The sequence below is a fragment of the Anolis carolinensis genome, chromosome 5, assembly GCF_035594765.1.
Source record: "Anolis carolinensis isolate JA03-04 chromosome 5, rAnoCar3.1.pri, whole genome shotgun sequence".
Lineage (NCBI taxonomy): Eukaryota > Metazoa > Chordata > Lepidosauria > Squamata > Dactyloidae > Anolis > Anolis carolinensis.
This window is the reverse complement of record NC_085845.1, coordinates 58,163,580-58,189,747: the sequence shown is the minus strand read 5'-3', so window position 1 is coordinate 58,189,747 and position 26,168 is coordinate 58,163,580. Positions and strand designations below refer to the sequence as shown.

The 26,168-nt window shown below is 39.0% G+C and overlaps 1 protein-coding gene across 7 annotated transcripts in view; it reads left to right on the top strand.

Moving 5' to 3' along the window:
- The window catches only part of nek1 (NIMA related kinase 1), a 52,069-nt gene extending 34,519 nt beyond the window's left edge, over positions 1–17,550 (top strand). For 6 of the 7 annotated variants that reach the window (XM_062982368.1, XM_008115214.3, XM_008115213.3 and 3 more), the window contains 8 exons: positions 956–1,073; positions 1,186–1,286; positions 3,815–4,026; positions 6,414–6,568; positions 8,905–9,104; positions 10,602–10,735; positions 10,984–11,116; positions 16,367–17,550. In XM_062982368.1, coding sequence (XP_062838438.1) covers positions 956–1,073; positions 1,186–1,286; positions 3,815–4,026; positions 6,414–6,568; positions 8,905–9,104; positions 10,602–10,735; positions 10,984–11,116; positions 16,367–16,380 — 1,067 coding nt within the window. In that variant the 3' untranslated portion in view covers positions 16,381–17,550. Of the gene's footprint in view, positions 1–955; positions 1,074–1,185; positions 1,287–3,814; positions 4,027–6,413; positions 6,569–8,904; positions 9,105–10,447; positions 10,519–10,601; positions 10,736–10,983; positions 11,117–16,366 lie in introns of those variants that run through there. The other variant, XM_062982369.1, reaches the window with a different exon arrangement.
- Positions 17,551–26,168: the final 8,618 nt, after the last annotated feature.

The window sequence follows — 26,168 nt, the reverse complement described above, 5'->3', positions numbered from 1 at the left end:
TGAAATTCATTTTGTTAGTTTTGGCCTGGCTCTCTAATCTGTTGAAATCATTTTGGATTGTGGTGCTGTCCAATAATTGCATGATAACATTGTGTAGAATTTGTACAGGACAAGAGGATGTTAATGAATGATAAGATGCATGGATATTTTAATAACATTCTAGATGGACAGTATATAGAGTATTCAAAAATGCTTGAATAACTTATTTATTTATTTACAGTATTTATATTCCGCCCATCTCACCCTGAAGGGGACTCAGGGTGGATTACAATGAACATATATATGGCAAACATTCAATGCCATCAGACAACATACAGTATAGACATACATAGAGGCAATTTTAACATTCCCAGCTTCATGAGGGTATGCTCGATTCCGGCCACAGGGGGAGCTGTTGCTTCAACATCCACGAGTCACACCGAGTGCTGTACTTCCTCATTCCTTTCCACATGCTGCTGGCAGTTTTATGGTGTTGTAAATCAGTTAAATTAGCCTACCGCATAAAGCGTACCTAAATTTCCTAATTGACAGATGCAACTGTCTTTCGGGCTGCTTAAGCAAACAGCAAGCCAGGCTATTTAATGGTCGGGGTCTTAACCCAACCTGGGTTTTGAACTCACGACCTCTTGGTTAGTAGTGATTTATTGCAGCTGGTTACTAGCCAGCTGCGCCAAGCCCGGCCCAAAATATTTTGTTTTGGTATTAATTTTAAAGAATTTGTAAACCAAATTTTACCCAGTGATTATTAATTGGCTGAACATCCAGAGTGATCATTAAATGTAACATTAAGTTATTGCTTTTCAGTTATGCAGCTAAATGCTGCTGATGTATGAGAAATAAAGCCAAGATGTTCATCTTTAATGCACTTTCATGTCTCTTGAGATCCTAGAGGACCTTTTCCCTAGTCCCAATAAATACCATCCCTACTTCTTATGTTAGTAATTTGTTCCATTAGAACCTGATGATCTGGAAGCAGAATTGCTCGAAGAAACCAAAGAAAACAAATGCAAAACAAATGTATTCCCTGTTGCTAATGATGCATGGGTTAACGAAGGAAAAACAAAGGAACTGATGTAAGTCACCTCCCTTTGGACTGCCTACAGTTTAAAAATCCAGTTTTGAGTGCTAATGGCGAACTGTTCTGCATAACTTTTTATTTCTTCTGGCTGTAATGGTCTTTCACAGATCACAGGATCATACTGATAGTATTCAGTATGACAGTGAAGTTCCTGCTGCAGAGGATGGAATGCTTAAAAGAATGCCACTCCATGATGAAGCACCAATAGGTCAGCAATATTTTAAAATAATCTAAAATGAAATCAGAAGTGCCTGATTATTCCCCTTTCTGTTGTTTTCCCAAAATAAACAGAGCAAATGTGATAGCACTTATCTGGAAATAAGCTCCTCTGAGGCTTACAGTAAATGAGTATATACAGTGGAGTCTCACTTATCCAAGCCTCACTTATCCAAGCCTCTGGATTATCTAAGCCATTTTTGTAGTCAGTGTTTTCAATACATAATGATGTTTTGGTGCTTAATATGTAAAATCATAACCTAATTTGATGTTTAATAGGCTTTTCCTTAATCCCTCCTTATTATCCAAGATATTCGCTTATCCAAGCTTCTGCCGGCCTGTTTAGCTTGGATAAGTGAGACTCTACTGTATGTGTAACTATCTGATGAGATGTGACATTTTTGTACGGTCGTTTTGTCTAACTGCGTTTAGATTAAACTAGTAATTAATATCAAAATTGACCTTGGAGAAAATTAATTGTTAACAGAAAACTTATTGCTAATTTTCCAAGTGGATTTTGGGAAAGAGGTTTTAGACTCCTTAGTTATTAAAACATTCACTACTTCCCCCTGCCCCCTTGTTTATAAATAGTTTTACAATATACGTCTCCCATTATTTGGTAATTGGGTCTCTAACTGAATTTTTTTAAAAATTGAAAAATAAAAATCAAGTAAATCCTGGACTGAGGCACTAGAAGTTATTTTAATTGTTTAATAAAATGCAGTAGTGGTTATATAAGAACCATTATTACATTCATCCTAATGGAGATTGAGTGCAAGCATTTATAGCCTGAAATGAAAATCATATTAAAATGAAGTTGAATAAATATGTCTTTTAAATGCCAGAAGAATTGTAGCAGCTGACTGGACAAGACTAGTTGCTTCTTACTTTTCCTTCAACAGTAGGATAGCATCCTATAGTTCACCTGAGGAAGAACAGATAGGTTAGGGGCCAAAAGACAGACTGAACGGCACATGCAGCTATTCTCACTGCCATGTTTTGCGCATCTGTATCTATCACTGGAAACAACGGTCTTGCTTTGCCTGATCATAGGTCCAGTTCTGGAAATAACAACTTGTTATCCCTGCCTTCTGCTAGAGACACTGAAAACAGGGCAAGACTGCATCTCTCAATTCTATTAACTTCAGTGTACCTGTTGGTTGTTAAGTTTTCTGGAATAGTTCTAAACTTTATTCTAATTTCCAAATGCTGCATGATTTAGGAGAGTAAACAATAGGATCTTTATCTAGATAGCCCGAGGTGGGCAACTGCCAAAGATCCACTGGCTGCCCGTGTTCCTTACTTTCTATATCTCTTTTTCCTTTTTGTTTTGATTTAATCTTTTAAAATCATGCTTAATTAGGTTAATGTTAATATTCAATTAGAGATCTAATCATGGCTTTCAACTTAATGATAAAAACTGTATGTCGATTTCCTTCTGATAGATGTACGTGCCAGGTGAAAGATGAAATGACTCAAGTGAACTTTGTTCCAATAATAAAATCAAAATGTACAGCTGTTCGTGGACAGCATACCAGTGAACGCATTTTTGTCAAACCAAAGAGGATCATGGTCTCAGCAACTCATAAAGTTGCTAAACACGATTCTGTCATGGTCCAAGGATTCTGTCATGGTCTGAGAAGCAGCTGAAATCATTGACAGCTGTCTACCTGAAAAGGGCACTAAATCTGACAGAGAATTTTTTGAGTGGGTACAAAATAACACCAAAGGAATGGTGTTTGAACAGTCAGATTTTTGATAAGTTGCATACAAATAAGGAAGTTTTCTAATAGACCTAATAATTTTCAGCGGGAAGCTTATATACTGACTGACAGGCAATAATACAACAGGATAGTAGTCACAAACCACCATTTAGACTTTCAAAGGTGATAATTTCTCCTGCTCTCCTAGAATGATCATTCATTTTAGCTATCCGCTCACTCTTTTTTTGCAATAATTCTCCAAAAGTGAGGCTTCTAGGTGTCTCAAAAATGATCATAGAAGGCTATGTGTTTCGTATCCTTAAGTAGATGGATGATCAGTGGTTGAAACTAGCGCTACCTTTAAACATGCCTCAGGTTATCAGGAGAAAAGTTAGGTTTAATCAAGCATTAAGGCCTAATACCTACAGCTTTTCCTCTGAAAAGCTGAAGAATTTGGTTTGTTTGAAATGAAAGGCTTCACTGCATCTCTTACAATTTGTTTTGTTTTTTTTTAAATGATGCCGTGATCAGGAAATTACTGCTTTTATAACAAGAACCAAAGAAGAATATTAAAATGATAGAATAGATGGACAGTATAAAGAGTATTCAAAAGTGCTTGAAGAACTTATATTTTGTTTTGGTATTAATTTTAGAGAATTTGTAAACCAAATTTTACCCAGTGATTATTAATTAGCTGAACATCGCATTTCTGTGATAAATTTCTGAATCATATCTTCACCTTGCTTTCAATTGTTACTGTTAAATTACAGTTAGCATTATGCGTATTTTTAAAATTATTTGTTCATTGTCATACCAGAAACCAATGATTCTGTGCAGCCGGAACCTTTTTTCCACAAGGTGGCACAGCACCAACCAAGATTAGCAGCTTTTCCTGTTCTGTCAGCACAGTCTTCCCTCGAAGATTCTCTTCCAACAAGGTCACGCTCAGTGTCTCCAGAAAAGACAAAAGGCAAAAATGCATTATTGATAGGACTTTCAACAGGTCTCTTTGATGCCAACAATCCAAAGGCAAGTGTAAAGAAATGTACTTCAGTTATGATTATATATTTCCATGAAAAGCAAGTGTGGGTATGAAATAGCCTTCAATTTGCATATCAATGAGGAATGAGCCACGTAGGGAGCTGAGTGGTCCAGTTTTTCACCCCAGCACCTGCCACAAGGCACGCTTAGGCATAGAAATGCAAACAATGCACGCAAGAAAAAATCCACCCATTATCATTAGTGAATCCCACTCTAGTTTTCCTTTTGGTAGTGTGGGAGGGGGGCTGCAACAAGTAAAAGGCAAAAACAGCAGCACCTGGAAGCTTTCATCAGAAAGAAAAACAATGTTTATCCCACTCCAATCATTTCAAAATCGGGAGGGGACAGGGAATGGGGAGACTGCATGAGGGGCATAAATGACCTTGAGGTATTCACATATAATATGTACTTTATGTCGTTGAAGGCTTTCATGGCCGGAATCACTGGGTTGCTGTGCATTTTCTGACCTGTATGGCCATGTTGCAGAAGCATTCTCTCCTGACGTTTCACCCACATCTGTGGCAAGCATCCTCGGAGGTTTTGAGGTCTGTTGGAAACTAGGCAAGTGGGGTTTATATATCTGAGGAATGTCCAGGGTGGGAGAAAGAACTCTAGTCTGAGGCAAGTGAGAATGTTACAGTTGGCCACCTTGATTAGCATTGAATAGCCTTGCAGCTTCAAAGCCTAGCTGCTTCCTGCCAAGGGAAATCTTTTAGGGGGGGGGGGGTGTCGCTAGCCCTGATTGTTTCCTGTCTGGACTTCGCCTGTTTTCTGAGTGTTGTTTTTTATTTGCTGTCCTAATTTTAGAGTTTATTTAATATTGGTAGCCAGATTTTGTTCATTTTCATGGTTTTCTTCCTTTCTGTTGAAATTGTCCACATGCTAGTGGATTTCTGTGGCTTCTCTGTGTACTCTGACATGGTGGTTGATAGAGTGGTCCAGCATTTCTGTGTTCTCATCCTGGACACAGCATATTATTTGAGAAATGCCTGGACCACTCCACTATGTCAGACTACACAGAGAAGGCATTGAAATCCACAAGCATATGGACAATGTCAACAGAAACTAGGAAACCATGAAAATGAACAAAATCTGGTTACCAGTATTTTAAAAAAAACACCTCTAAAATCAGGACAGTAAAAAAGAACAGCATTCAGAAAACAGAAGAATTCAAGACAGGAAACAATCAGGGCCAGCTAACACCTCCCAACAAAGGATTCCCCCAGGCAGGAAGCAGCCAGGCTTTGAAGCTGCAAGGCCATTTAATGCTAATTGAGGTGGCCAATTGCACCATTCACACTTGCCTCAAACAGACAAGAGTTATTTCTCCCACCCTGGACCTTCCACAGATATATAAACCCCATTGCGAAACATCAGGAGAGAATGCTTCTGGAACATGTCCATACAGCCCGGAAAACACAACAGCCCCATTGCCTAGTTTCCAACAGACCTCATAGCTTCTAAGGATGCCTGCTATAGAATGTGGACAAAACATCAGGAGATAATGCTTCTGGAACATGGCCGTACAGCCTGGAAAACTCACAGCAACCTAATATGTACTTTGCCCATTCCTCTGGTTCAGATGGTACATGGAAGTGCATTTGAGTAACTGCATATAATTAGAAAACAAATGAAATAAAAATTAAATATGAATGTGCACATGGTATGAAAACAAAAATGCAGCATCCCTAAAAACAGCAAGGGCCCACTACAGTTAATATTGCCATCATACCAGATGGGGAGTCAGTGTTCTACATAAGGAGACACAGAGTTTATGTTATCTGGGGTGAGCATTTTGTGGCCATGAAGATGTTGGGCCCCAGCTCCCGTGTACTCACCATCGACTATGCTGCCTGATTCAGTAACATCTGAAAGTACACAGGGGATCCATTTCTGCTCCTCCCAATGTGTATTACAACCTTGCAAAGGTTATACGCTTCAACCTACTGAAATGTCCTTTGTCATACATTCTTTTTATTGTGTGATGGAAAGTGCTAAATGTGAAACGATGTCATTAAGATTTTGAAAGGTTGTGAATAGCCTGAGGGATTGTATGATATTAATGTATAATATTGTGTAACAAATATACTGCAGTACAAGCTTTCATGAGTTACCAGTTTAACACATTTATTTTAGTTTGAAAACTATAATAGTTCAGTCTGATTTCGTTATGTCATTTTCCCATTTATTCCCTGCCCCAAACAACAAAAAGCTGCTTATTCTAGAAAGAGTTTTATTACCATAACTATTATAACAAATTTACATTTATCTTCTATTTATCATGCATTAAAATGTTGATTAAGATATAATCTTACATTTAGCCAGGTTTTGTTTCTTGCTGTGATCTAGTCATGTAACATACTATTTCTTTTCAGTTGCTTAGGACCTGTTCGCTCCCGGATCTTTCGAAGCTTTATAGAACATTAGTGGATGTCCCCAGTGTTGCTGATGTGCAGAATGAAGAAACGCTTGAAATAGATGACATGGAAGATGAGCCTGTCAAAGAAGGACACTCTGATTCTGAAGACATGTGAGCATCATAATAATCATAATAGTAATGATCTGAAAGTAGTTGTCTGGAAGTGTATCAGAAAAAGTATTAACTTTTAAAATGAAGTTCTTTAAAAGAGAGGGAGTACAACTGAAATATAGACTTTGTGGAAATAAAATAGAAATTATACTATATTGTGAACAACAATGAAAATGAAGAAACAAAAAAGTAATACACCTCTATGCCGTATTTATAATAAGTAATATAGATGGCAACTGTTGGGAAGTCATTGCCTCTTTAATTGTCTTCTAAAATGTAATAACATTGCAAAATGTTAAAAATACCGGAAGCTCATTAGCTACAAGGAGGTACTCAAGGCACAGGTGATTCTGTGTACAATAGAGATAAGGACTGCTGCATATAATTGGGCAATATTTCTCAGCCTAGCACTCTGTAGATCAGTGGTTCTCAACCCATAGGTTGAGAACCACTGATCTACAGAGTGCTAGGCTGAGAAATATTGCCCAGGTGTTTTGGCCTACAACTCCCAGAAATCCCAGCCAGTTTCCCAGCTGTTAGGATTTCTGGGAGTTGAAGACCAAAACAACTGGGGACCCATAGGTTGAGAACCCACTGCTGTAAATGTTTGGGCCTTTCAAGGTCCATAACCTCAAATCAGTATTGGTAATAATACAGAGTTATGGGAGTTACAGTCAAAAATACTGGAAGGTTCTATCTTTGGGAAAGCAGGATTAGAGAAACTGCATGTAAGTTATGAAGATGCATTGAAAGAGTCCTTATCTTAGGTAAGGTGTGTGGTGGCTTCATTATTCACAGATTCATTGATTAGCATCCATTATCCATCTCTTGTCTCAGGTTTAAAGAAAAGTTGTTTTGTCATACTAGTCAACATTCTCATAAATTGAGTAAAATACTATTTCATGACTACAGCTATACCTCAGTTAATAAAACCAGATGTGTTTCTAAGTATTGGTAGAAATAACATAGAAATAATAGAGGCAGGTAATTTATATGCAGCTTTTTGCAGTGTGGTTGCTTTCATAAAGCTACTCAAACCAGCCTAGTTCCTACAGACCAGGGGTTCTCAAACCTTTTCAGCCACTGAGCCCTATTTGAAGCAAAAGTTTTTCATGGAGCCCCAATAAATGTTTATACATTATATTATATATAATGTATATATATATCCAGCATGGGCCAGGCCAGTGATATATGGACGGAGAGTGTTTGTGTGAACTAATTCACACAGTGCAAAAAAGGAAAGAAAGAGCAATACAAAATTTAAAATGTAGAATAATTTTAACCAACATAAACTTAAGAGTATTTCAATAGAAGATCCCCAGGGCTATCCAGTCCAATCCACTTCTGCCATGCAGGAAAAGCACAATCAAAGGACCCCAACAGATGGCAAATAATAATAATAATAATAATAATAATAATAATAATAATAATACAGTGTTCCCTCACTTATAGCAGGGATTACATTCTAGGACCACCCACAATAAGTGAAAATCCACGAAGTAGGGACGCTATTATAATTTTAATATTAATATTTGTTTATTTACCCCATTGCTGCTTCTCCTCAGGGCGGCAAGAGCCTGGAAGAGACGGCTAGGCGCTTCTGCCGGGCCACACCGGAAATGTGGAGGACTCTGAAGAAGGGGGTGGGACTCGTGGAAGACTCCGTCCCCTCTTTCGAGTCCTCCACGTTTCCGGCGTGGCTCGGCTGGAGCGGTGGCAGAAGCGCTTGGCCACCTCTTCCAAGCTCCTGCCACCCGCTCTCACTCTCACCCACCCTCCCTCGCTTGTTCGCTCACTGACCGGGCTGAGCGGCATTCCTTTTTTCCTGGCTGCAGGAGCAGAGGCAGTCAGAGGAATATTCCAGGCATGAAACAAGGGGGCAGCCCTAAGGAGAAGCAGCAAAGGGGTAAATAATTTCCCCACGAAAGAGTAAGTCCGCAATAAGCTGACCATGAAGTAGCGAGGGAGAAGGAGGAAGAAAGCCCTCAGAAGGCTTTGAGGAGCCCTAAGGGCTCCACGGAACAAACTTTGAGAACTGCTGCCATAAACTATATTATATTTGAATTCCATAGCTGATTTGCACAATGATATAGCACTCTTTTGGGGGAGGGAAATTGTTGCGGCTAATAGCAGCATAATCACACCATCAGCTTATTTCTTCATGAGTGGTTTTGCTTCTGTTTTGTTTCAGGGTGACAACACATACCTGAGTCCTTAAAATACACTCTTGTCATGCTTTTCTGTTGCTAAGAATATGATGTGCTGCTCTGGTTTGGCCTTTTCAAAAACGGCTTCTTTTATGAGCTAATAGCATGTAAACATTTTTTTTATTACAGTATGTTTGGAGAGGCAGACACAGACTTGCAAGAGCTTCAGGCTTCAATGGAGCAATTACTCAGAGAACAGCCCAGTGATGAATTCAGTGAAGAGGAAGAAGCAACTTTAAAAGCTGAATGCCTAGCAAATGGTACAGAGGTGGATGAGGATGACAACAATCCCAGTAGTGAAAGTGCCCTTAATGAGGAATGGCATTCAGGTATAGCTCTATCCAGACCAATTGTTTTGTCTTGCAGAAAGAGGATTCTGAGAGTCAAGCCTATATAAATGGGGCCTCTGGCTTGCTGCAGATAAATTCAAATGCAAACTACCAGAAATTCCACGTATTATATAAGTGGTTGCTGTACCTATTACTTTGCTTTATTTGTTCAAGCTTTGTTCAGCATTGGTTGCCCAAAAAACTAATAGGTGCTAATGTGACTTGAGTAAGGTACATTTTAATGAACTCTCAATTTTAAACTTCTATATTCACATATTGATTGTAATGTATGAATATGAAAGTTCCTAATATAGGCCATACCAAAGCTGGACTATATTTACCACATCTGCAAAATTGTGTGACTTCCCAGAGCATTTGTTTTTAGCAATTTCACACATGTGTAATGCAGCATTTTACAAGCAGAGGGTGCTTTTGTACAATTCCCTTCTGAATACAGTAAGATGGGATTACACATCTTTATGCAGAGGATGGTTGATTACTGAAGGGTCGGAATGGCTTCCGGGCTTTTTCATATTTCACAAGAGAAACAAACATTGAAATGTAGTTAGTCCTGAGATTCTCACTCTGGTTTTTATTGAAGCTGTCTTGAGTGTAGTGAGCTGTATTGAAATAAATATTTGGCTTTTAGATACTGTCAGGGCTAAATGGCTCATATTGCTGTGTCACCAAAATTTCTTCCTTGTGGGGGATATGAACTTGGCACAAGAAGATGGAGGAGGTCTGGTGGCACAGCTGGAACACTTTGCTCCATTATGAATGTTTTAAGTTTCTTGCAAAGTTTCTTTTCAGCTTCCACTGTGTCTATTTTTGGTTTGTTGAAAGCTTTGTGGCTTGTTAGGGTGAATTAAAATCAACGTTGGGCTCCAGATAGAAGGTAGTGTGATGTGAACTGTGTACTACTTAACATGCAGAACTGTACTTTTAAGGTTACATGAGGCTCTTGTCTGTAACATTATCCTATTTCAAAAAATTGCCAGTCCAGATATTGATGCCAATGTTCCCTTTATTGGATTTCTGTATGTGGTTTCTAAGATGGATTTCAAACAAGTTTATGTGCATTTGGGGCTGTTGAATATATTAATATACTTATTAGGATCTTTTGTTATTTCTAAAGAGCACATCTAAATTCAGTAGGGCTGAGTCTAGCGATCTGGCAAGCCCGGGAGGTCCAGTTTTTCAGTGGCACAGGGGCCTGTAAAATGGGAAGGAGAAAAAGGTTTGCTTTATTAGCTATCTAGCACCACATTTAAGTAGTTTTCACAAAAAAGATCTGTGACGAATATATACCGATATAATATTCATGTAATATTATTTTCACACAGACATAATATTTAAATGTGCACCATGGACTTGAGTATTAATATGACAGCTTCAGAATTTGGCCTTTATTTCAGAGGTATGTGTTGATACTGAAGGCAAATTGCATATTACTACAAAAGTGGTTAACGTTAAATTGTATTTCTATTTCTTTTGTAGACAACAGTGACAATGATAATGCTAGTGAATGCGAAGAGTATGATAGTATCTTCTGTCATTTGGAAGAGCTAAGATGTGAACTTGAGCAAGAAATAGGCTTTGAAAAATTCATTGAAGTTTATGAGAAAATAAAGGTTTGTTATTTTATCTGAAAAAAATAGAAGGGAATTTGTAATAATGATCCATTATTGCAAGGGGTAAATTCTAGATTTGGATGAAAAATGCATTTGGTATTTATATGTCTAATTATTTGTCCTGATCGAAGTTTTATACAAAAAATAAAATAATAAGTAGAAATATTTTATTCTTAGTGATTTTGTAATTATTTGTTAAAAATAATTTCATTATTTCCAAAAGTACATTTCTCTGTCTTTTATCATAGGCTATACATGAAGATGAAGATGAGAATATCGATATATGTTCAACAATTGTTCAAAATATTTTAGGAAATGAACACAAGAACCAGTATGCCAAAATTCTCCATTTAGTTATGGCAGATGGAGCCTATCAGGAAGGTAAACTATCTGCAAGTATACTTATCTTTTTGTTAACTGGTGTTTTAAATCAGTGCTAGCTATTTCATATATCATCTTTTCTGTGGCTGCTATAATTGTTGTAGTTTCTGTATTTGAGGTTAAGATAATATTGTATATATAGCTGCCATCTCAGTTGTAAAAAAAAATTATAACAAGTTGCTGAATTTATCCTCCAAGTTAGCAGGACAGATAAGATTTTGACTACTAGCATAGGACAGATTACAATTACTAACACTGGTTTGAAGGCCGGGGGCTACTTTGCTCCAATCCCCAAGACCTTGAAATCATATACAGTAACAACAACAAATCTTAGGCATGACAGTGATATTTATTTATTTATTAATCATTTTTATTAATTACGCAGTAAACAGATCTATGAGTAAACAGGAAACACATCTATGTGTAAACAGTAAACAGTCCATACATAATCAATATAAACACGTCATATATAGTAAATCAGTACTGATATTCTTCCAACAGCTTCAACTTGGTCTTCTCAGTTCACATCATCTTCATTGATATTTATTTTTTTAAAGTTCATGTACTTAGCTTTTTTCCTTTCCTCTTGTACAAATTCCTTGCAGAGCTAACCATTTTGTTACATTGCCCATGCAGGATGCTGACAGTAAGGACAGATTGCTAACCTGTAACTGTAACTCTTTGAGTGGCCACCTCTGCTCCCATACAAATAGATTTTGTGCCTGTACAGATACCTCATAAAGGACATTATAGAGCTGAATGGGTTGACAGAAATCCCTCCCTATCTACCACCCATGTCCTAAATTACCATTCCCTCAGTTTCAAAGTTCACCATGAAATCTCTAGGGGTGGATTTCTTTTGAGGGCACAGATGAACATTCTAATAACCACAGTTGCCTCACACGAATGGGTGAGTACAGCCTACCACTGGATGCTGGACTAGGTCACTGAAAAATCAAGGAAAGAAAAACACATCCAAATCTAGCATCAACTCTGGCCCTGGCTTCCAGTCTGTAGTGCTATATAAACATGGAGTACTGTGACCAAATTGTAACTTTACAGCAGTCTGGAAGGGAGACTTCGTTAAAGAGAGCTACTAATGAGGCCATTGCTCTTGGGAAGTGTGCTCAAAGTTCGGTAGGTATGGGCTGTAACAAAGTGTAATTAAATCTGACCCACTTTGAGAGTCACTGAGCTGACATTTCTTATCCATATCTCAAGTTGCCATAACAAAGAGCCTCTTGGTGGAACAGAAGGCTTCTGTGTATTTGACGTAGTATGCTAACTCTCAATGAACTTCCAAAATATGAAGTGATTATTTCAGTGACAATGACTGTTGTGAAAAGGCAGAATAATATCCTGGTACAGAGGGAAGTGAGACACTGCCTTAGGAAGGAAGCAGACATCTGGGTTCATGATGACCTTGTCACACCTCAGCACATCAAGCTGCCCTGACCATTGTGTGGACATGTCTGCCACTCTGAAAGATCTTCCCTCCTATATGGGGTACCCCAAGGTGCAATTCTCTCCCCTCTTCTCTTCAACATCTACGTTAGACCCCTTGCTAGTTTTGCTCAGAGTTTCGGCCTAGATTGCTATCAATATGCGGATGACACCCAACTCCTTCTGCGCTTGGAGCCTGGATCAACGTCAATACCAGACAATTTCACCTTATGTCTGGAGGCTCTGTCGAACTGGCTACATGCTAGTAGACTGAAGGTGAACCCAGCGAAAACTGAGATTCTCTGGCATGGCCGCTCGATTGGTCTGACCCATTTACTACCCACCTTCGATGGTGCTGCCGTATCTCCTTCGCCTACTGTTAAGAGCTTGGGTGTCGTTTTGGATTCGCAGCTGACAATGGAAGCTCAGGTCGCTGCTGCTAGCAAACAGGCCTTTTTCCATCTATGACAAGCGAGGCAATGGCACCCTATCTATCTGATGAGGCTCTGGCAACAGTCATCCATGCCACAGTCACATCTAGGCTGGACTATTGCATCGCCTTGTATGTTGGCCTTCCGATGTCCACGACCCAAAAGCTCCGTATTGTTCAGAATGCGGCAGCCAGGCTACTCACAAGAACACCCATGAAATGCCATAGAACACCAGTGCTGCAGCATTTGCATTGGCTTCCAACTGATTACCGTGGTCTATATAAGATGCTAGTTCTGACCTTTAAAATTCTTTAAGTGATATGAATACCAGACTTTTTATCATGCCAGCATGCTATCTCAACACAATGATGTTTGCGTGAGGAATGAAAATTTATTGGTTTTAAAATGCGCCCTATTGCACCTTTCTGCTCTAGCAAAATGTCACTGCTTTGGAAGTCTATGATTCTGTGATTAGTTCTTTCACACATTCTCCATAACCTCATCTTCCTGCCCTATGACATATCTTTTCAGTTTTTGTTATTTATTATTTTTGTTTTTACTGCAAGTTTGCAATTACAACAATAGAGGGAAATTAAATAGAACAGAAAAGATACAGAAAACAGCAGAAAACAGCCTGTTTGGGAATAGCAAGGGAGAGAAGGAGCCTCACACTCACAGATGCCACACAGCATATCAAAACAAAAGGAATATACTGTATTAAGTAAGTAATGGAAAAGCAGCGGTATAAGGAGGTATTGACAGGTTCTTTGGTATTACCCAGATGGATTAAGGTTAGAATCTATGAGCCTATGCTTATGTGTCACCAAGTGTTGAAATAGAAATATAATTTTGGGACCTGAGTTGATAAAGAGGGAACATTGAGTGTGATGATTCCCTATGCACCAAATCAAAATCATGACTTTGAAGATTCAATGCACTTCTTGAAAATATTTGATATCACTGCTATTGGAAATAGAGAAAATGAAATGAACATTGTGACAATGTTCTAGAATGCCACAAAGGGATTTTCAGCCTAGTGAAGGATGATAAAAATGGACACTTCCAAGAAGAACAGAACGATCTTGGTTGTTGTGACCAAAGCCCATGTTATGAGCAGCCACTCTAGCCTTATTGATGTTCTATTGCCTCATCCAAGCAAAATGGGAGACGCTGACACTGTCAAAATGTATGTCCTCTCTGCGCCAACGTATGTCCTCAGCAACGCATCTCAATGCCAGCAGATTTGACATCACCTTAGTATAGACCAGTGGTTCTCAACCTGGGGTCCCCAGATGTTTTTGGCCTACAACTCCCAGAAATCCCAGCCAGTTTACCCCAGGTTGAATGGCAAGCAGATTAGATTTGCTATACTGCTAATGTAGTTGCCTCATGGTACAGTTGAAGGGCATAAGCAACCTTCTGTTTTTTTTGGAAGGAAAGAAATCAATGTTATCATTACATCCCCTAGAAAACGCTGATAAGACAACTCCCCTGATTAGCCATGAATCAATAAAAGCCTTTTCCCAAAATATCAACTCTCTAATCTTCATGATCAAGAGGAATAGAATGTGCTCATGTCCCTCCTTTCATCAATGATTATCAGATTGGGCAGATTATGAGAAAATTGGAAAGACTCTCCATCCCTCTTTGTACAGTATAGATTTTCATGTTAGAAAAAGCTAGAGGAAGAAAGCTTTACTTTTCTAAAGATTGCTTGAGTTCCAGTATGGGTGGTAACAATGGAACAGTTTCAGATGAGGGAGTGTTAATTATTCAGTATACTGGATCAGAAATTGGTGCAGGAGGAGCAATTACATCTAGCTAAAAAGCTTTTGACATTTGAATCCTCATGTCAGCAAAATGCTTAATAGGGGGGAGCAGAAGTAGTGTCCTCAGTTGGCAAAATAATAGTCAATCCTGACAGACTGTTCAGAGGCAAATAATTTTTGGTTGTTACATATTGATCCTCCAACAAACCACCTGATGTTAGATCAGTGGTAAAATTGATGTTTGAATAAGTAATGCTAGGAGTTCCAAAATTGAGGTATTAGATGGAGCAGGATCAAGGTCAATGACTGATACCAACACCAAAGCCTCTGGGAAGCAGCACCAATGACTGTTGCTTATTCCTAGACTTCTTGTAGTACCAAAAAGGCTGGAGAAGGCAGCCGCTTGGGGCTCAGTTCAGAGCCAGGAGCCCTCAAGAACTTGGGTCAATGGGATGGAGATGCCCCCTCCTGTCAATACAATAGGAAGATGTGGGGATGCCATTTGTGGATCCTAAGTAACCATACTCAGTGGCCATAGAAAATAGTATCTGCACCAGATACATCAGCACCAAGGCTAAATGCAACAAATCAGAAGAAATCGATACCAGAGTTCAGTAACCCTATGATGTTTCTGCAGCTTGGGCACAGTTGAGGGAGCAGGAAAAAGAGACTGAATCACCTGAAGGGTCAGTATGACTTAGAACCATAGAATAATAGAATTGGAAGAGACCACAGGGGCTATCTAGTCCAACCCCCTACCATGCAGGAAAGTCACAGTCAGAGCACCCCTGACAGTTGACCATCCAGTCTGTCTTTAAAAGCCTCCAAGGAAGAAACTTCCATCACACTTGGAGGCAGAGAGTCCACTCTTGAACAGGTTGTACTATCAGAAAGTTCTTCCTAATTGAGCCTGGAGGTCCGATTCTTTATAGTGTTTTGGAGGTAAAGCCTTACCAATGGAGCATTTCTGAATATTTGGTGTCTCACTCAAAAAGAATGGCTGCCTCACAGAAATGTGCACCCACAGGTTTCACAAAGCTTAAGCAAAGATGAAGAGGCCAAAAAGGAAAAGGGATAAAGGAAAAGAGTCCCAAAGAACACACAGAAAGAAATGGGAAAGTGATTATAGGTCTACAGAAATTAGAAGAAGCTAATCAGCACATAAGTCCCAAACAAAGTGTTTTTTGTGGTGCATGGAAAGGAACAGTAGCTTGGTGAATTAGGACATGTGTAGTAGATACTGAGAGGGAAAGGTTCTCGTCAAGTTACTCAACTCTAGAATATTCCAAATGAGATCTCTAAGCAGGCACAAGAGTGATTTCAGGGAGACACAAATCATGAAGAACTTAGGTTTATATATACAAATTTCAAGCTTCAGTTTAAATCAAATAATAATCACTAGTTTCATGGCACTATGTCTAGCTTTATAGGAAAGAGAAGAATTTGTAGGTGCGAAGGGATGATTTGAGCCTTTATAGCAAAACAACTGATCTCTTAGTTGTGATCTATTATCCACATTAAGTTCTAAAAAGTTATAGTTAAAAGTATTTTCCTTAGTAACTTGTTTACCTCACTATACTAATTATTTTAATTTCTTTTGTTTCCAGACAATGATGAATAATGCCTTGATGACATACTGAGTGAAATGTAGGTGTATGGATTTTGTTGTGTAAAATAGCAAGGTATAAATGAAAAAGAACTGTTTATCAGGACTTACTAATTGCATGTAAGAGATGGGAAAACATGACACTCTTTGCTGAAAAGCTGTTTATAGATTTCCTTTGGCTTATTGTTTTATTCCTTCAACAAACAACTGAAAAGGCTATGTTATATTTAAGACAAATAGCAATGAATAGAAAGGCTGACTCAGAAATGATTTGCTGTTTGAGAGATTATCATGTATGAATAAGCCCATGTCACATTAGCTGCTGTTTGTTTAAATCTAAACAGTTTGAAAGAATCCAAACTGAGGAGACCTTTTGACTTGGCTTTCTGTTGAAGATTATTTGTCATTTCTCTGTAACTGTCTCCTTGATTACTTATAAAAATGACTCACTGAAATCAGTGGAACATTTCCAGACAGTACATGCCAGTATTTAGGATCAAGGTATTTTGAGTATTTTGCCTTTTGTGAGTCTATTTGTGTATATATATATACACGAGTGTACATAATAATTTTTTAGAATTCTCAATATTTTTGTCACAATATCTTTACCTTTTTTTCTCTAAATCAAAGCAAATGCTGAATCATTTTCAAGACTTGATTTTATTTCTATACTTCAGTAGAAGAGGATAAATGAATGAACTATGAGAGATTCTGCACATTTTCTACTGTAAAATATGCCAGCTTGAGTGTGAAGATTTATTTCGCTATAGTACTGTGTACTCAAACTGCTGCTCATTTTTTTTCACCTGCAATTGGGACCATCCTAAGAGAGACTAAGATCAAAATGAATATAAATGTTTTGTTGCTGCCCTTTTTGAAAGCAAGATAAGTGCCAGCCAGAACATCTGAAGGAGGGAATAAAAGAGTCTTATTGCCCATTGCTTGCTTGATTCTTATGAGACTTTAAATATTTCTTATATGCATAGGCTATATCAGCAAACTAGGTAAATCAGCTGTAATGTTTAACACAAGGGACTTCTTGTGGTTGAAAAAGCTGGTCTGTGTTCCTTGGTTAATAACGCAGCAAACTGGAAAGTATAAATGTGGATTCACAATTATTCTAGCACTAAAATTTGAAGTTATGTTTTATTTCTAACAATGCAAAATAAATGCTTTACTTTTGTATGACTTGGTTTCTCTTTCAATTTAAACAACTAGTGAATTTCCTTCCAGCCTCATTCGGTACATTAACTTCATTCTGCTGTTTGTCTTTTGTAATTTAGTGAAGTTACATTACATTCCATAGTTTACCTCAGAGAGAGACAACGAAAATTTATTTATCTGAATATGTGTGAACAATGGATCCGCCATATTTCAGGGCTTACGGTCCATGGACACAACCCATCACAAATTCAAGTGTAAACTATAGTGTATATTTCAATTCAGGTTGCAAAGCACACCAGCTGCCTACTTCTGCCTTTGAAGTGACAAGTTTATTTCCCAAAGAGAAGTTGGTGAGAGGTGGGGATAGCCACTGCCTTTGTAACTGGCCACTGCTATTTTTAATAACCAGTTGAGCATGCACAGGAACCAATCTCTGTGGATGAGGGATGCTCAACCTGTATTTTTCTGTAACTTGGATGTATATGCATTTACATCCAAGTCACAGAAAAGTACAAGTTATCTGGAATTACAAAATCAGAAATACTCCAAAATCTGAAATTGTTCATATTGGTAGCTGCGATAGTTACACCTTTGCTTTCTGATGATTAAAATTATACAAGGTTTGTTTCATATTTCTTGGGAAATCCAACAAATATTTAATGTTTTCACTGCCACAGGAACAAGCAGTTTGTGGTTTTCTAGATACTGCTGTAGTGCAACTGTTGTCAGCTTTAAGCAGCATATCAAGTGGTGAGGCATGACACAACCCAACAACATCTAGTGGTTCCTATATGGCACTGGTACAAAAGCTTGTCCCTTTCTGGGAGAAAACACAGCAGTGGGCTTTACCTGATCATCCTTGGTCCAATAGAGAGAAGGCTCACAAGAGAGAAGAGATTACACATATCTGATAAAAGGTTTTCCCTGACGTTAAGTCCAGTCATGTCTGACTCTGGGGGTTGGTGCTCATCTCCATTTCTAAGCCGAAGAGCCGGCGTTTTCCGTAGACACCTCCAAGGTCATGTGGCTGGCATGACTGCATGGAGCACCGTTACCTTCCCGCCGGAGCGGTACCTATTGATCTACTCACATTGGCATGTTTTTGAACTGCTAGGTTGGCAGGAGCTGGAGCTAACAGTGGCCGCTCCCGGGGTTTAAACCTGGGACCTTTCGGTCTCCAGCTCAGTGCTTTAACGCACTTTGCCACCGGAGGCTTAATCTATGAATGCGTATGCTACCAAATTCTTTCTCTCAATCTCAAAAGTCCTACAAAATGTATTTGCATGCAGGTCTAAAAATAACCTTAACTTTTTTTCTTATCTTGTTTCCTCTAAAGTAATCACAACTCCCCTCCAAACCTCATTGCATAGGTCACACCTCCCCCCTATTTTGGAGGGGGGAGGGAGGGCAACTATTACACGGTGAAAAAAGTGAGGGCACAGACACATGGGAAACATACTTTTCAATCACCCATGTTGCTGTGCCCTCAAAGAAAGAACTTGCACAGGTGGGCGATTCTTCACCGACCTACACAGCTGCATCTTCAAACGGGACACATTTTGGTGCTGTGGGCTTGACTTGGCTCCCAGTTGAGCCAAGCCCCACAGTGCCAAAACAGTCACATCCATAGGCAAGTAAACTAAGGTTATGACTATTATGCGGAGAATTACAAAACTCTGTTTTTGCCTTCCCCAAAAGGGGATGCAACTATTATGCAATGAAGTATAGTATTACCCTTCAGTACAGTCACCTTCACAAGCTGCTACCAAAAAGTGTCTCTATTTATGCAGTTTTAGACCACTTTAACTACAAGGTCTCAAATTCTGGGATTTGTGATTTAGTGAGACACTAGCACTCTTAGCAGTGAAGACTAAAGGCCTGGTAAGACTACAGCTCTCATGATCCCATAACACTGATCCATGGCACTTAAGGGGATCCCAAACTGCATTTGCACCCACAATATGGAAAACCTGTTCTTTGAGGACAGAGGATAAATCTAAATAATTTCAAAGGCTCCAGAACCAACATTTAAATACTCCAGGCTGACATTCAATAATATTGTCTTTTAATAAGGCTTTTGCTATACTAATCACACACTTTTTGTAAAAACTATATATTTAAAATATGCACTGTATTCCATTTTTAAAACAAAAATCAATTACAAATTGTAAGGAATTTAGATGCCTAAATTGTGTTTTGTTTTGGGGTTTAAGAGCTGTAAATACTACGGATAAAGCATGAAAGCAAGTGCTTAGTCATTTTTCATCTATACAACGGGAAGCAAAATGAAATTGACTTCATGCTATCACTTGGATTTTCATGGTCTGTTCCACATGCTAGTGGAGCAGCAAAGTGAAGTCAATAGGTCATCTCACTTTTGGTTTAACATATCCTTATAACATATGCTTAGAAAAATATATTAAGCGGACATATATACTTGGTAGAAACAGTTTGGATATCCCATAAATTGTATTTCATTAACTTTATTAAAATGTCGTTTATTAAAAGTGAAGATGGGATATTAAGGTTTTTTATTTTTCTCTGTATATATGAGATCTGTGTAATCTGCTCCTGAAGGAGAATCTGTATATTATATAATTAACAGTCTTCACAACTAGAACAACAAAACTTTTCCTATTGTACATAATAATCAGTTTGGCAACTCTGCTACATTAGTTTTAGTTTGGGGAAATCAAAAAGTTCAGAGGAACCACAAGCTTAGAAAAAACAATTTGAAGTTTTCCAGAAAAACCCACATCACTGATTTCATCTGAAAAATGACTTACTCATGCAGCCACTAGATTTAAGAAAAAGACTCATTCTAACCCCAATTACTGGCAAGGAGGAAGGAAGAAGAAAGCAATTGGAAATAAAAGCTTTCACCCCACCCATCCTTTGGCCAATATATAGCACCCAAGATATTTTTCTCATGGTAGTATGTCCCTTTTATCAAGATGGTATGGGCAGTGCAGAGTGTGTGCGGGGAATGTCAGTAAATTCCACAAACAACCTTATTAGAGGTTGAGATTTAGTCTACAGTTTGACTAAAAGTTGCAAAATGGAGCCTAAAAATATAAAGATTCAACTTGAAGTGTGCAAGCAAGTTTTAAAGACTGTTTGGAAGCCTTTGAAGACTATTCGGAAGCTTCAAATAGTCCGATGAGAGGCAGCCAGGTTAATAACTAGGGCGGCATACAGGGAGCACACAACTCCCATGTTGCGTCAACTCCACTGATTGCCAGTTAGCCACTGAGCACAATTCAGAGTGCTAGCTTTGGCCTATAAAGCCCTAAACGGCCCCGGCTCAATCTGCCTATCCGAGTGCATCTCTTTCCATTAACCACAGCGAAAATTAAGATGTTCCGAGAGGCCCTAATCTCAGTCCTGCTACTGTCACAGGTGTGACGACTCTAAGCTGTGAGAGCACTGGCAACCAGACACGGAGGTCAATAAACAATCTAATATCTTTATTAAAGAAATAAAAGAGTCAAACAAAAATAAGCAGAGTATATAGTTCAGCAATAGTCCTTTTAGGAAAGATCAAATATAGTCCAGTAATATGAAGTTAGATGTCCAGTATTAGAGTTCAAAGTTTTAAATCCGATAACCGAAACACACTCAAACTTCCAAGCAGTTTGAGTGGGGAAATAAGCAAGGTCTTTCAAGAGTCCCAGATTCAATGTCCGAGGCTAGGATAACAAGGCAAGGCAAAGTTGGTCGTGGTGGAACTGAATCGCAGTCCAGACTTGGCAGGGAGATGAGACACAACGCCCGGTCTACTCGGGAGTAGCGCGCTGCAGGAAACTAGAGACGGTGTTGGTTTCCCAACTGACACGTTGACACCGCGATGGCCACCCGGCGCACAGAACTTTTAAGGGACTTCAAATCTCCCCCCAAACCAGGTGCCTGAACACTTTTTCCCAAGGGAAACGGACTGAAGACAACAACTTGCCAGATGCAAACCTCCCTGGAAACTCTCAAGGGAATCGGTTTAATTAGCGTTTGCTCTCTCTGCTAATCTCGTGCTTTTCCTCCTATTCTGCTTCTCAGAGCGGAATGTTTCCAAAAACAACCTCCTATCAAAAGGAGCACTCTCCGGGGAAACAGGCTCTGTTTCAAGGGCTTTCGTAATTAACTGTGGGCTAAAACTGTCAACAGGGGACATCTGGAAGGGAGCAGAATCCTGCTGAGTCGGCACAAACCCCATATCCTCTTTAGTCTGATCCATAATGGCTGCGGGGTCATGATTCGAGGGTCTCTGAGACATCACACCAGGCACGACTGGCGGGGATGAGAGACGGCCTACTCAGTGATCACCCCTCGACTATAGAACTCAGTCCCTAGTGAAATTAGATCAGTCCCCTCCCTCCTGTCCTTCAGAAAGATGGTAAAAACATGGCTATAGGACCAAGCCTTTGGGACAGTGCAATAATGGCAGCAATGGGAAATTTTACCCTACTGACTGGATTCAGTATGACTGATCTAAGATGGTTTTAAACAATTGATTTTAAAGTGGAGATAACTGGTTTAAATGTTTATGTATTTATAATTTATTTTATGTTCTGGCAGTGAATATTTGCCGTAGATATGTTGTTCTCTGCCCTGAGTTCCCTTTGGGGTGAGAAGGGCAGAATACAAATGCTTTAAATAAATAATAAAAAACAATAGAGCAATTCAAGCAATAGAGAAACAATTGGCTCTCTTAACAACAAAGATGTTGTGCAACTGAGGTGCCATTTCGTTTCTGGCCAGCCTTCAACTGAACTAAAGAGTAGCATATCTGACTCTAGAAAACTAGAGCCAGGCTGCTGTAGCGATAGGGTTAGACCTAAGATAACATTATTTACTCATCTTCTTATACTATGAAGAGAGGTAAGTAAGTACACAGGCAAGACCTGGCAAGTATGAAACCAGAAATAAGATTACCAATTCCTGGTATTGTACCTGGAGGAATTAAAATATGTAAATTGGTATGGGACTTTGTCTCCCCATTCTAGCCTGCAGAAAAAGGAGGAGTTAAATTAGTGCTCTGCTATTTAAAAAAATGTACTTGTTTAGGCATATTTGTTTGTAATCTTGTAATTTTATTATGCAGGAGACATGACAAAAACAAAACATGGCATTAATTTACATTAAAGCATCAGCAAGCACAATTATCAGAATAATTCTAAAAGGCTGAAAGCTAACACATTTTAAAATTATACATTCCTTGGGAAATTTCATTTAATTCCTTGGAGAGAGAAAGAGTTGAAACCGAGCTACAATTTTAAAAAGCATTTTGATAGAAAAAGTAAATCTGTCTGTCATCTTAGTATTTTCCCCAAAGTTTAATTCCTTACAAACACATTTTGGATTCTCAAAATAATAAAATTCCCAGTCTATGACCACAATCCAAAACACAGTATAATTGATGCTGTACTTGTGGACAGACTGTCTGAGGTAGGGAACCTGTCCCAAATTCCACTCTGTAAACAGAAGCCAACTGTCTGCAGTTCATCTAATGAATGTTGGTCATTTTGTCTTCTGCAATAACTTCTCCATTGTTTTCTCCAAGTTCTTGGGATCCCAGAGTTCAGTGTGCCTGATGCAGAGAGTGGTGAGGTTCAGATGGGTCCACTATGTTTTTACTGAAGGAAGGCGAAGTAATGCCGGAACTGAAGATACAGTAGAGATCAATGGACTGCTCTGTATTGTGGCCTCGCCTGAGAAGTAAACGTCTGGCAATGTGCAGAGGCATCCACTGCATGACCCTTGATCAAGCACAGGAACACAGCAAGAATGCTTGTCTGTCTCAGAAATTTCTCCGTCACACAAAGTGCATTTCTTAACAATCTCCTCTGAGGTCATAAGACCAAAAAGGGCAATGGAATGACAAAATAACAAAAAGAAAAATATAATTGCATAAATGTCTGAAGAAAACATGCATTCAGTGAAGCTTCCTACCAAAGCTACCACTGCAGCAGATAGAAAGTGAGTTAAATTGGAAGATGTATATAGCTGTGGGAAGAGGGCAGGGGCCCACACCAAAATATACAATTTAGTTTCCAAGGATCTTCATGCAAATACATAATATCCCAGAGGTGTGGATCACAGAAATCACAAAGAAGAACATCATCTCCTGAAGTTAAAACCTATTTCGTTACTGAAATAGATGTGATGATTGTTCTTAACTCATAGAAGTGGTGGAATACATTTGCCTGAGCAAAAGTTCAAAGGTGTTCCTGGTCGAATTAACTTTGCTCAATTTAATAAGGCAGCAAGGTGTCTACTGAGAAAATAATATTCATATAATGACTACAAAGAAATAGAAAGGCTCAAAGAAAATGGGAAAAGTTTTTTACAAGAGCATTATGAGGCTTCACAGGTTACTTTTCTAATACATGCCTTCACAGTTTTCTTAACAACAGTAATTCTACCAGAGTAGAATACTCATCATCCTCAATAGCACAGCCAACGATAAGGGAGCATGAGAACTGTCCAGACACAACTAGAAGACCACAGTTGTCAACCCTTCTGCACAGATAGACATTACATTACTCAAGCAACAGTGTTTATTTGTCTGATTGGATTTCTCTTAGTTCCAGTTTAAATTATTTTCTTCAACAATCCTCAAGAACTAACAATTATTTAAAATAAAGATCAATCTCGGTGCATAGGGTATTTAATAATCACCTAGGTGTGCTACATAACAATTAAAAGACAAGACAGACCCTGCCCACAGCCGTATAGCCTATGGAAATTGGAGTACGTTATAGGGGAATGAGAAAGGTCAGTCACAGAAAACAAAGAGTTTTGCAAAGGTGCCACCTGAATGAAATAATTCACATAACTCTGAAAAATATGTGTGGATGTTCATTTCAGAGAGAGAGAAAGAGAGAGAAGAGGCAGGCCAAAGATAAAGGAACAGCTAAAAGGATGGGAGATAAAGACACTTAGATGAAATGGGTAAACTCCAATGAAATTAAGACCCTGGGAAGGAACATTTGGAAATGAAGGGAGAAAAAAGATACAAAGGAACAAGACTACGGTAATGTTTGATGTGGTTTTCAGAAAAGTTACTGATAATGAGAACAACACACTGAAGATAATAAAATAGCATTATCCAAATTGAAAAAGAGACAATATCAAACATACCATTTGTTAATGATGAACACAATCACTGGTTGCAATAGCACATGGAGTGCAGTCGAGCCAGGCCTACCAGCTTCCAGGGAACCCCTTGCCAGCAGCACCACTAACCATTTATTCAATATTCTTTTAGAAACCCCTGGTGGCACAATGGGTTATACCCTTGTGCTGGCAGGACTGCTGACCGAAAGGTCGGCGGTTCAAATCCAGGGAGCGGGGTAATCTCCTGTCTGTCAGCTCCAGCTTCCCATGCGGGGACATAAGAGAAGCCTTTCACGGGATGGTAAAACGTCCGAGCATTCCCTGGGCAACGTCCTTGCAGACAGTCAATTATCTCACAACAGAAGCGACTTGCAGTTTCTCAAGTCACTCCTGGCACAAAAACATTATTTAACTATTCCAGTCTTAGTACCCACACAGACGGGGTGAAAGAGCCTATGGAAGTAGTCGGATTGAAGAGCCAATGAAAAGTAGGCAAATAGGACTTAAAGGAAAAGGACAAGCTTGCTCTACAATTTCTCCTAATTTACTTTCCTTGAATGATTTTTGGTTTCTTCTCTTATTTCACTGTTTTTCCCCCTTATACTGCTTTACTGTGAGATCAGATGAGAAGAGTCCTTGAGAAGGACAGAGAAGTGTAAGGTGAGATAAAACCCTCAGGGATATGATGGAAACTACTCAGTTTGCAGGAAGGCAGAAGGTGGGAATGCCTCTACTCCACCCCACCTCTCTCAGAAAAGAAAGTTCTGAAAAATCCTTTGTGCTGCACCAAGTGTGAAACAACCTATCAAGCCCTTCAAGAAATGTATGGGAAGGAAGGAAGGAAGCTCACAGAGTTTTGGGGACACAGTAGGGATGTGCCTGTACACCTAATTTCATATGGGGAAAAGGGAATCCCATTTCAGCATGAATCCATTCTGTGTTTTATTCAGCAATGGGGATTTTGGGGGCAGGGGGAGGTTAAATAGGGACACACTTCTCCAATGTTATATTGGGAGGAGGCAAAAACCATCAAAATTCTAAAAGTAGGATCAGAACCAATCTCTACCTTCTTAGAGAGCGAAATGCCAGCTCTTTCTCCTCTTTTAACTTTGTCCAAAAGAATCAAGAGAAGAGAAAAGTCCTCTTATGGATTAAAAATGTTTTTAAATAGTAGCCATAGGAATAAATTTCACAATGGAAAGATGCAAACAGTGTCTCTCATGAATCTCTACAGCCTTTTAAATTGTTTCTAAACCATCTGGGATTAAGGGTATGACACTAAGCGATTCAGGATGATGAGAAGAAAAATGGGTTGCAAAGAACTCCAAATGATTGCCCCATAATATGAGAATAGAGAGTAAAATGGCAAATGAGATAGAAAGTAAGCAAAAAAAAACCCTTCACCTATGTGCTGATGAGTAGGCTTGTGCATTTTGGCTGAACCTTAATCTGGCTGGCTGGATACCAGTAGACCCGCCCCCCCCCCCCCCCCATATCCATTTATATGTGCCTCCTGAAAAAAAGGTGTA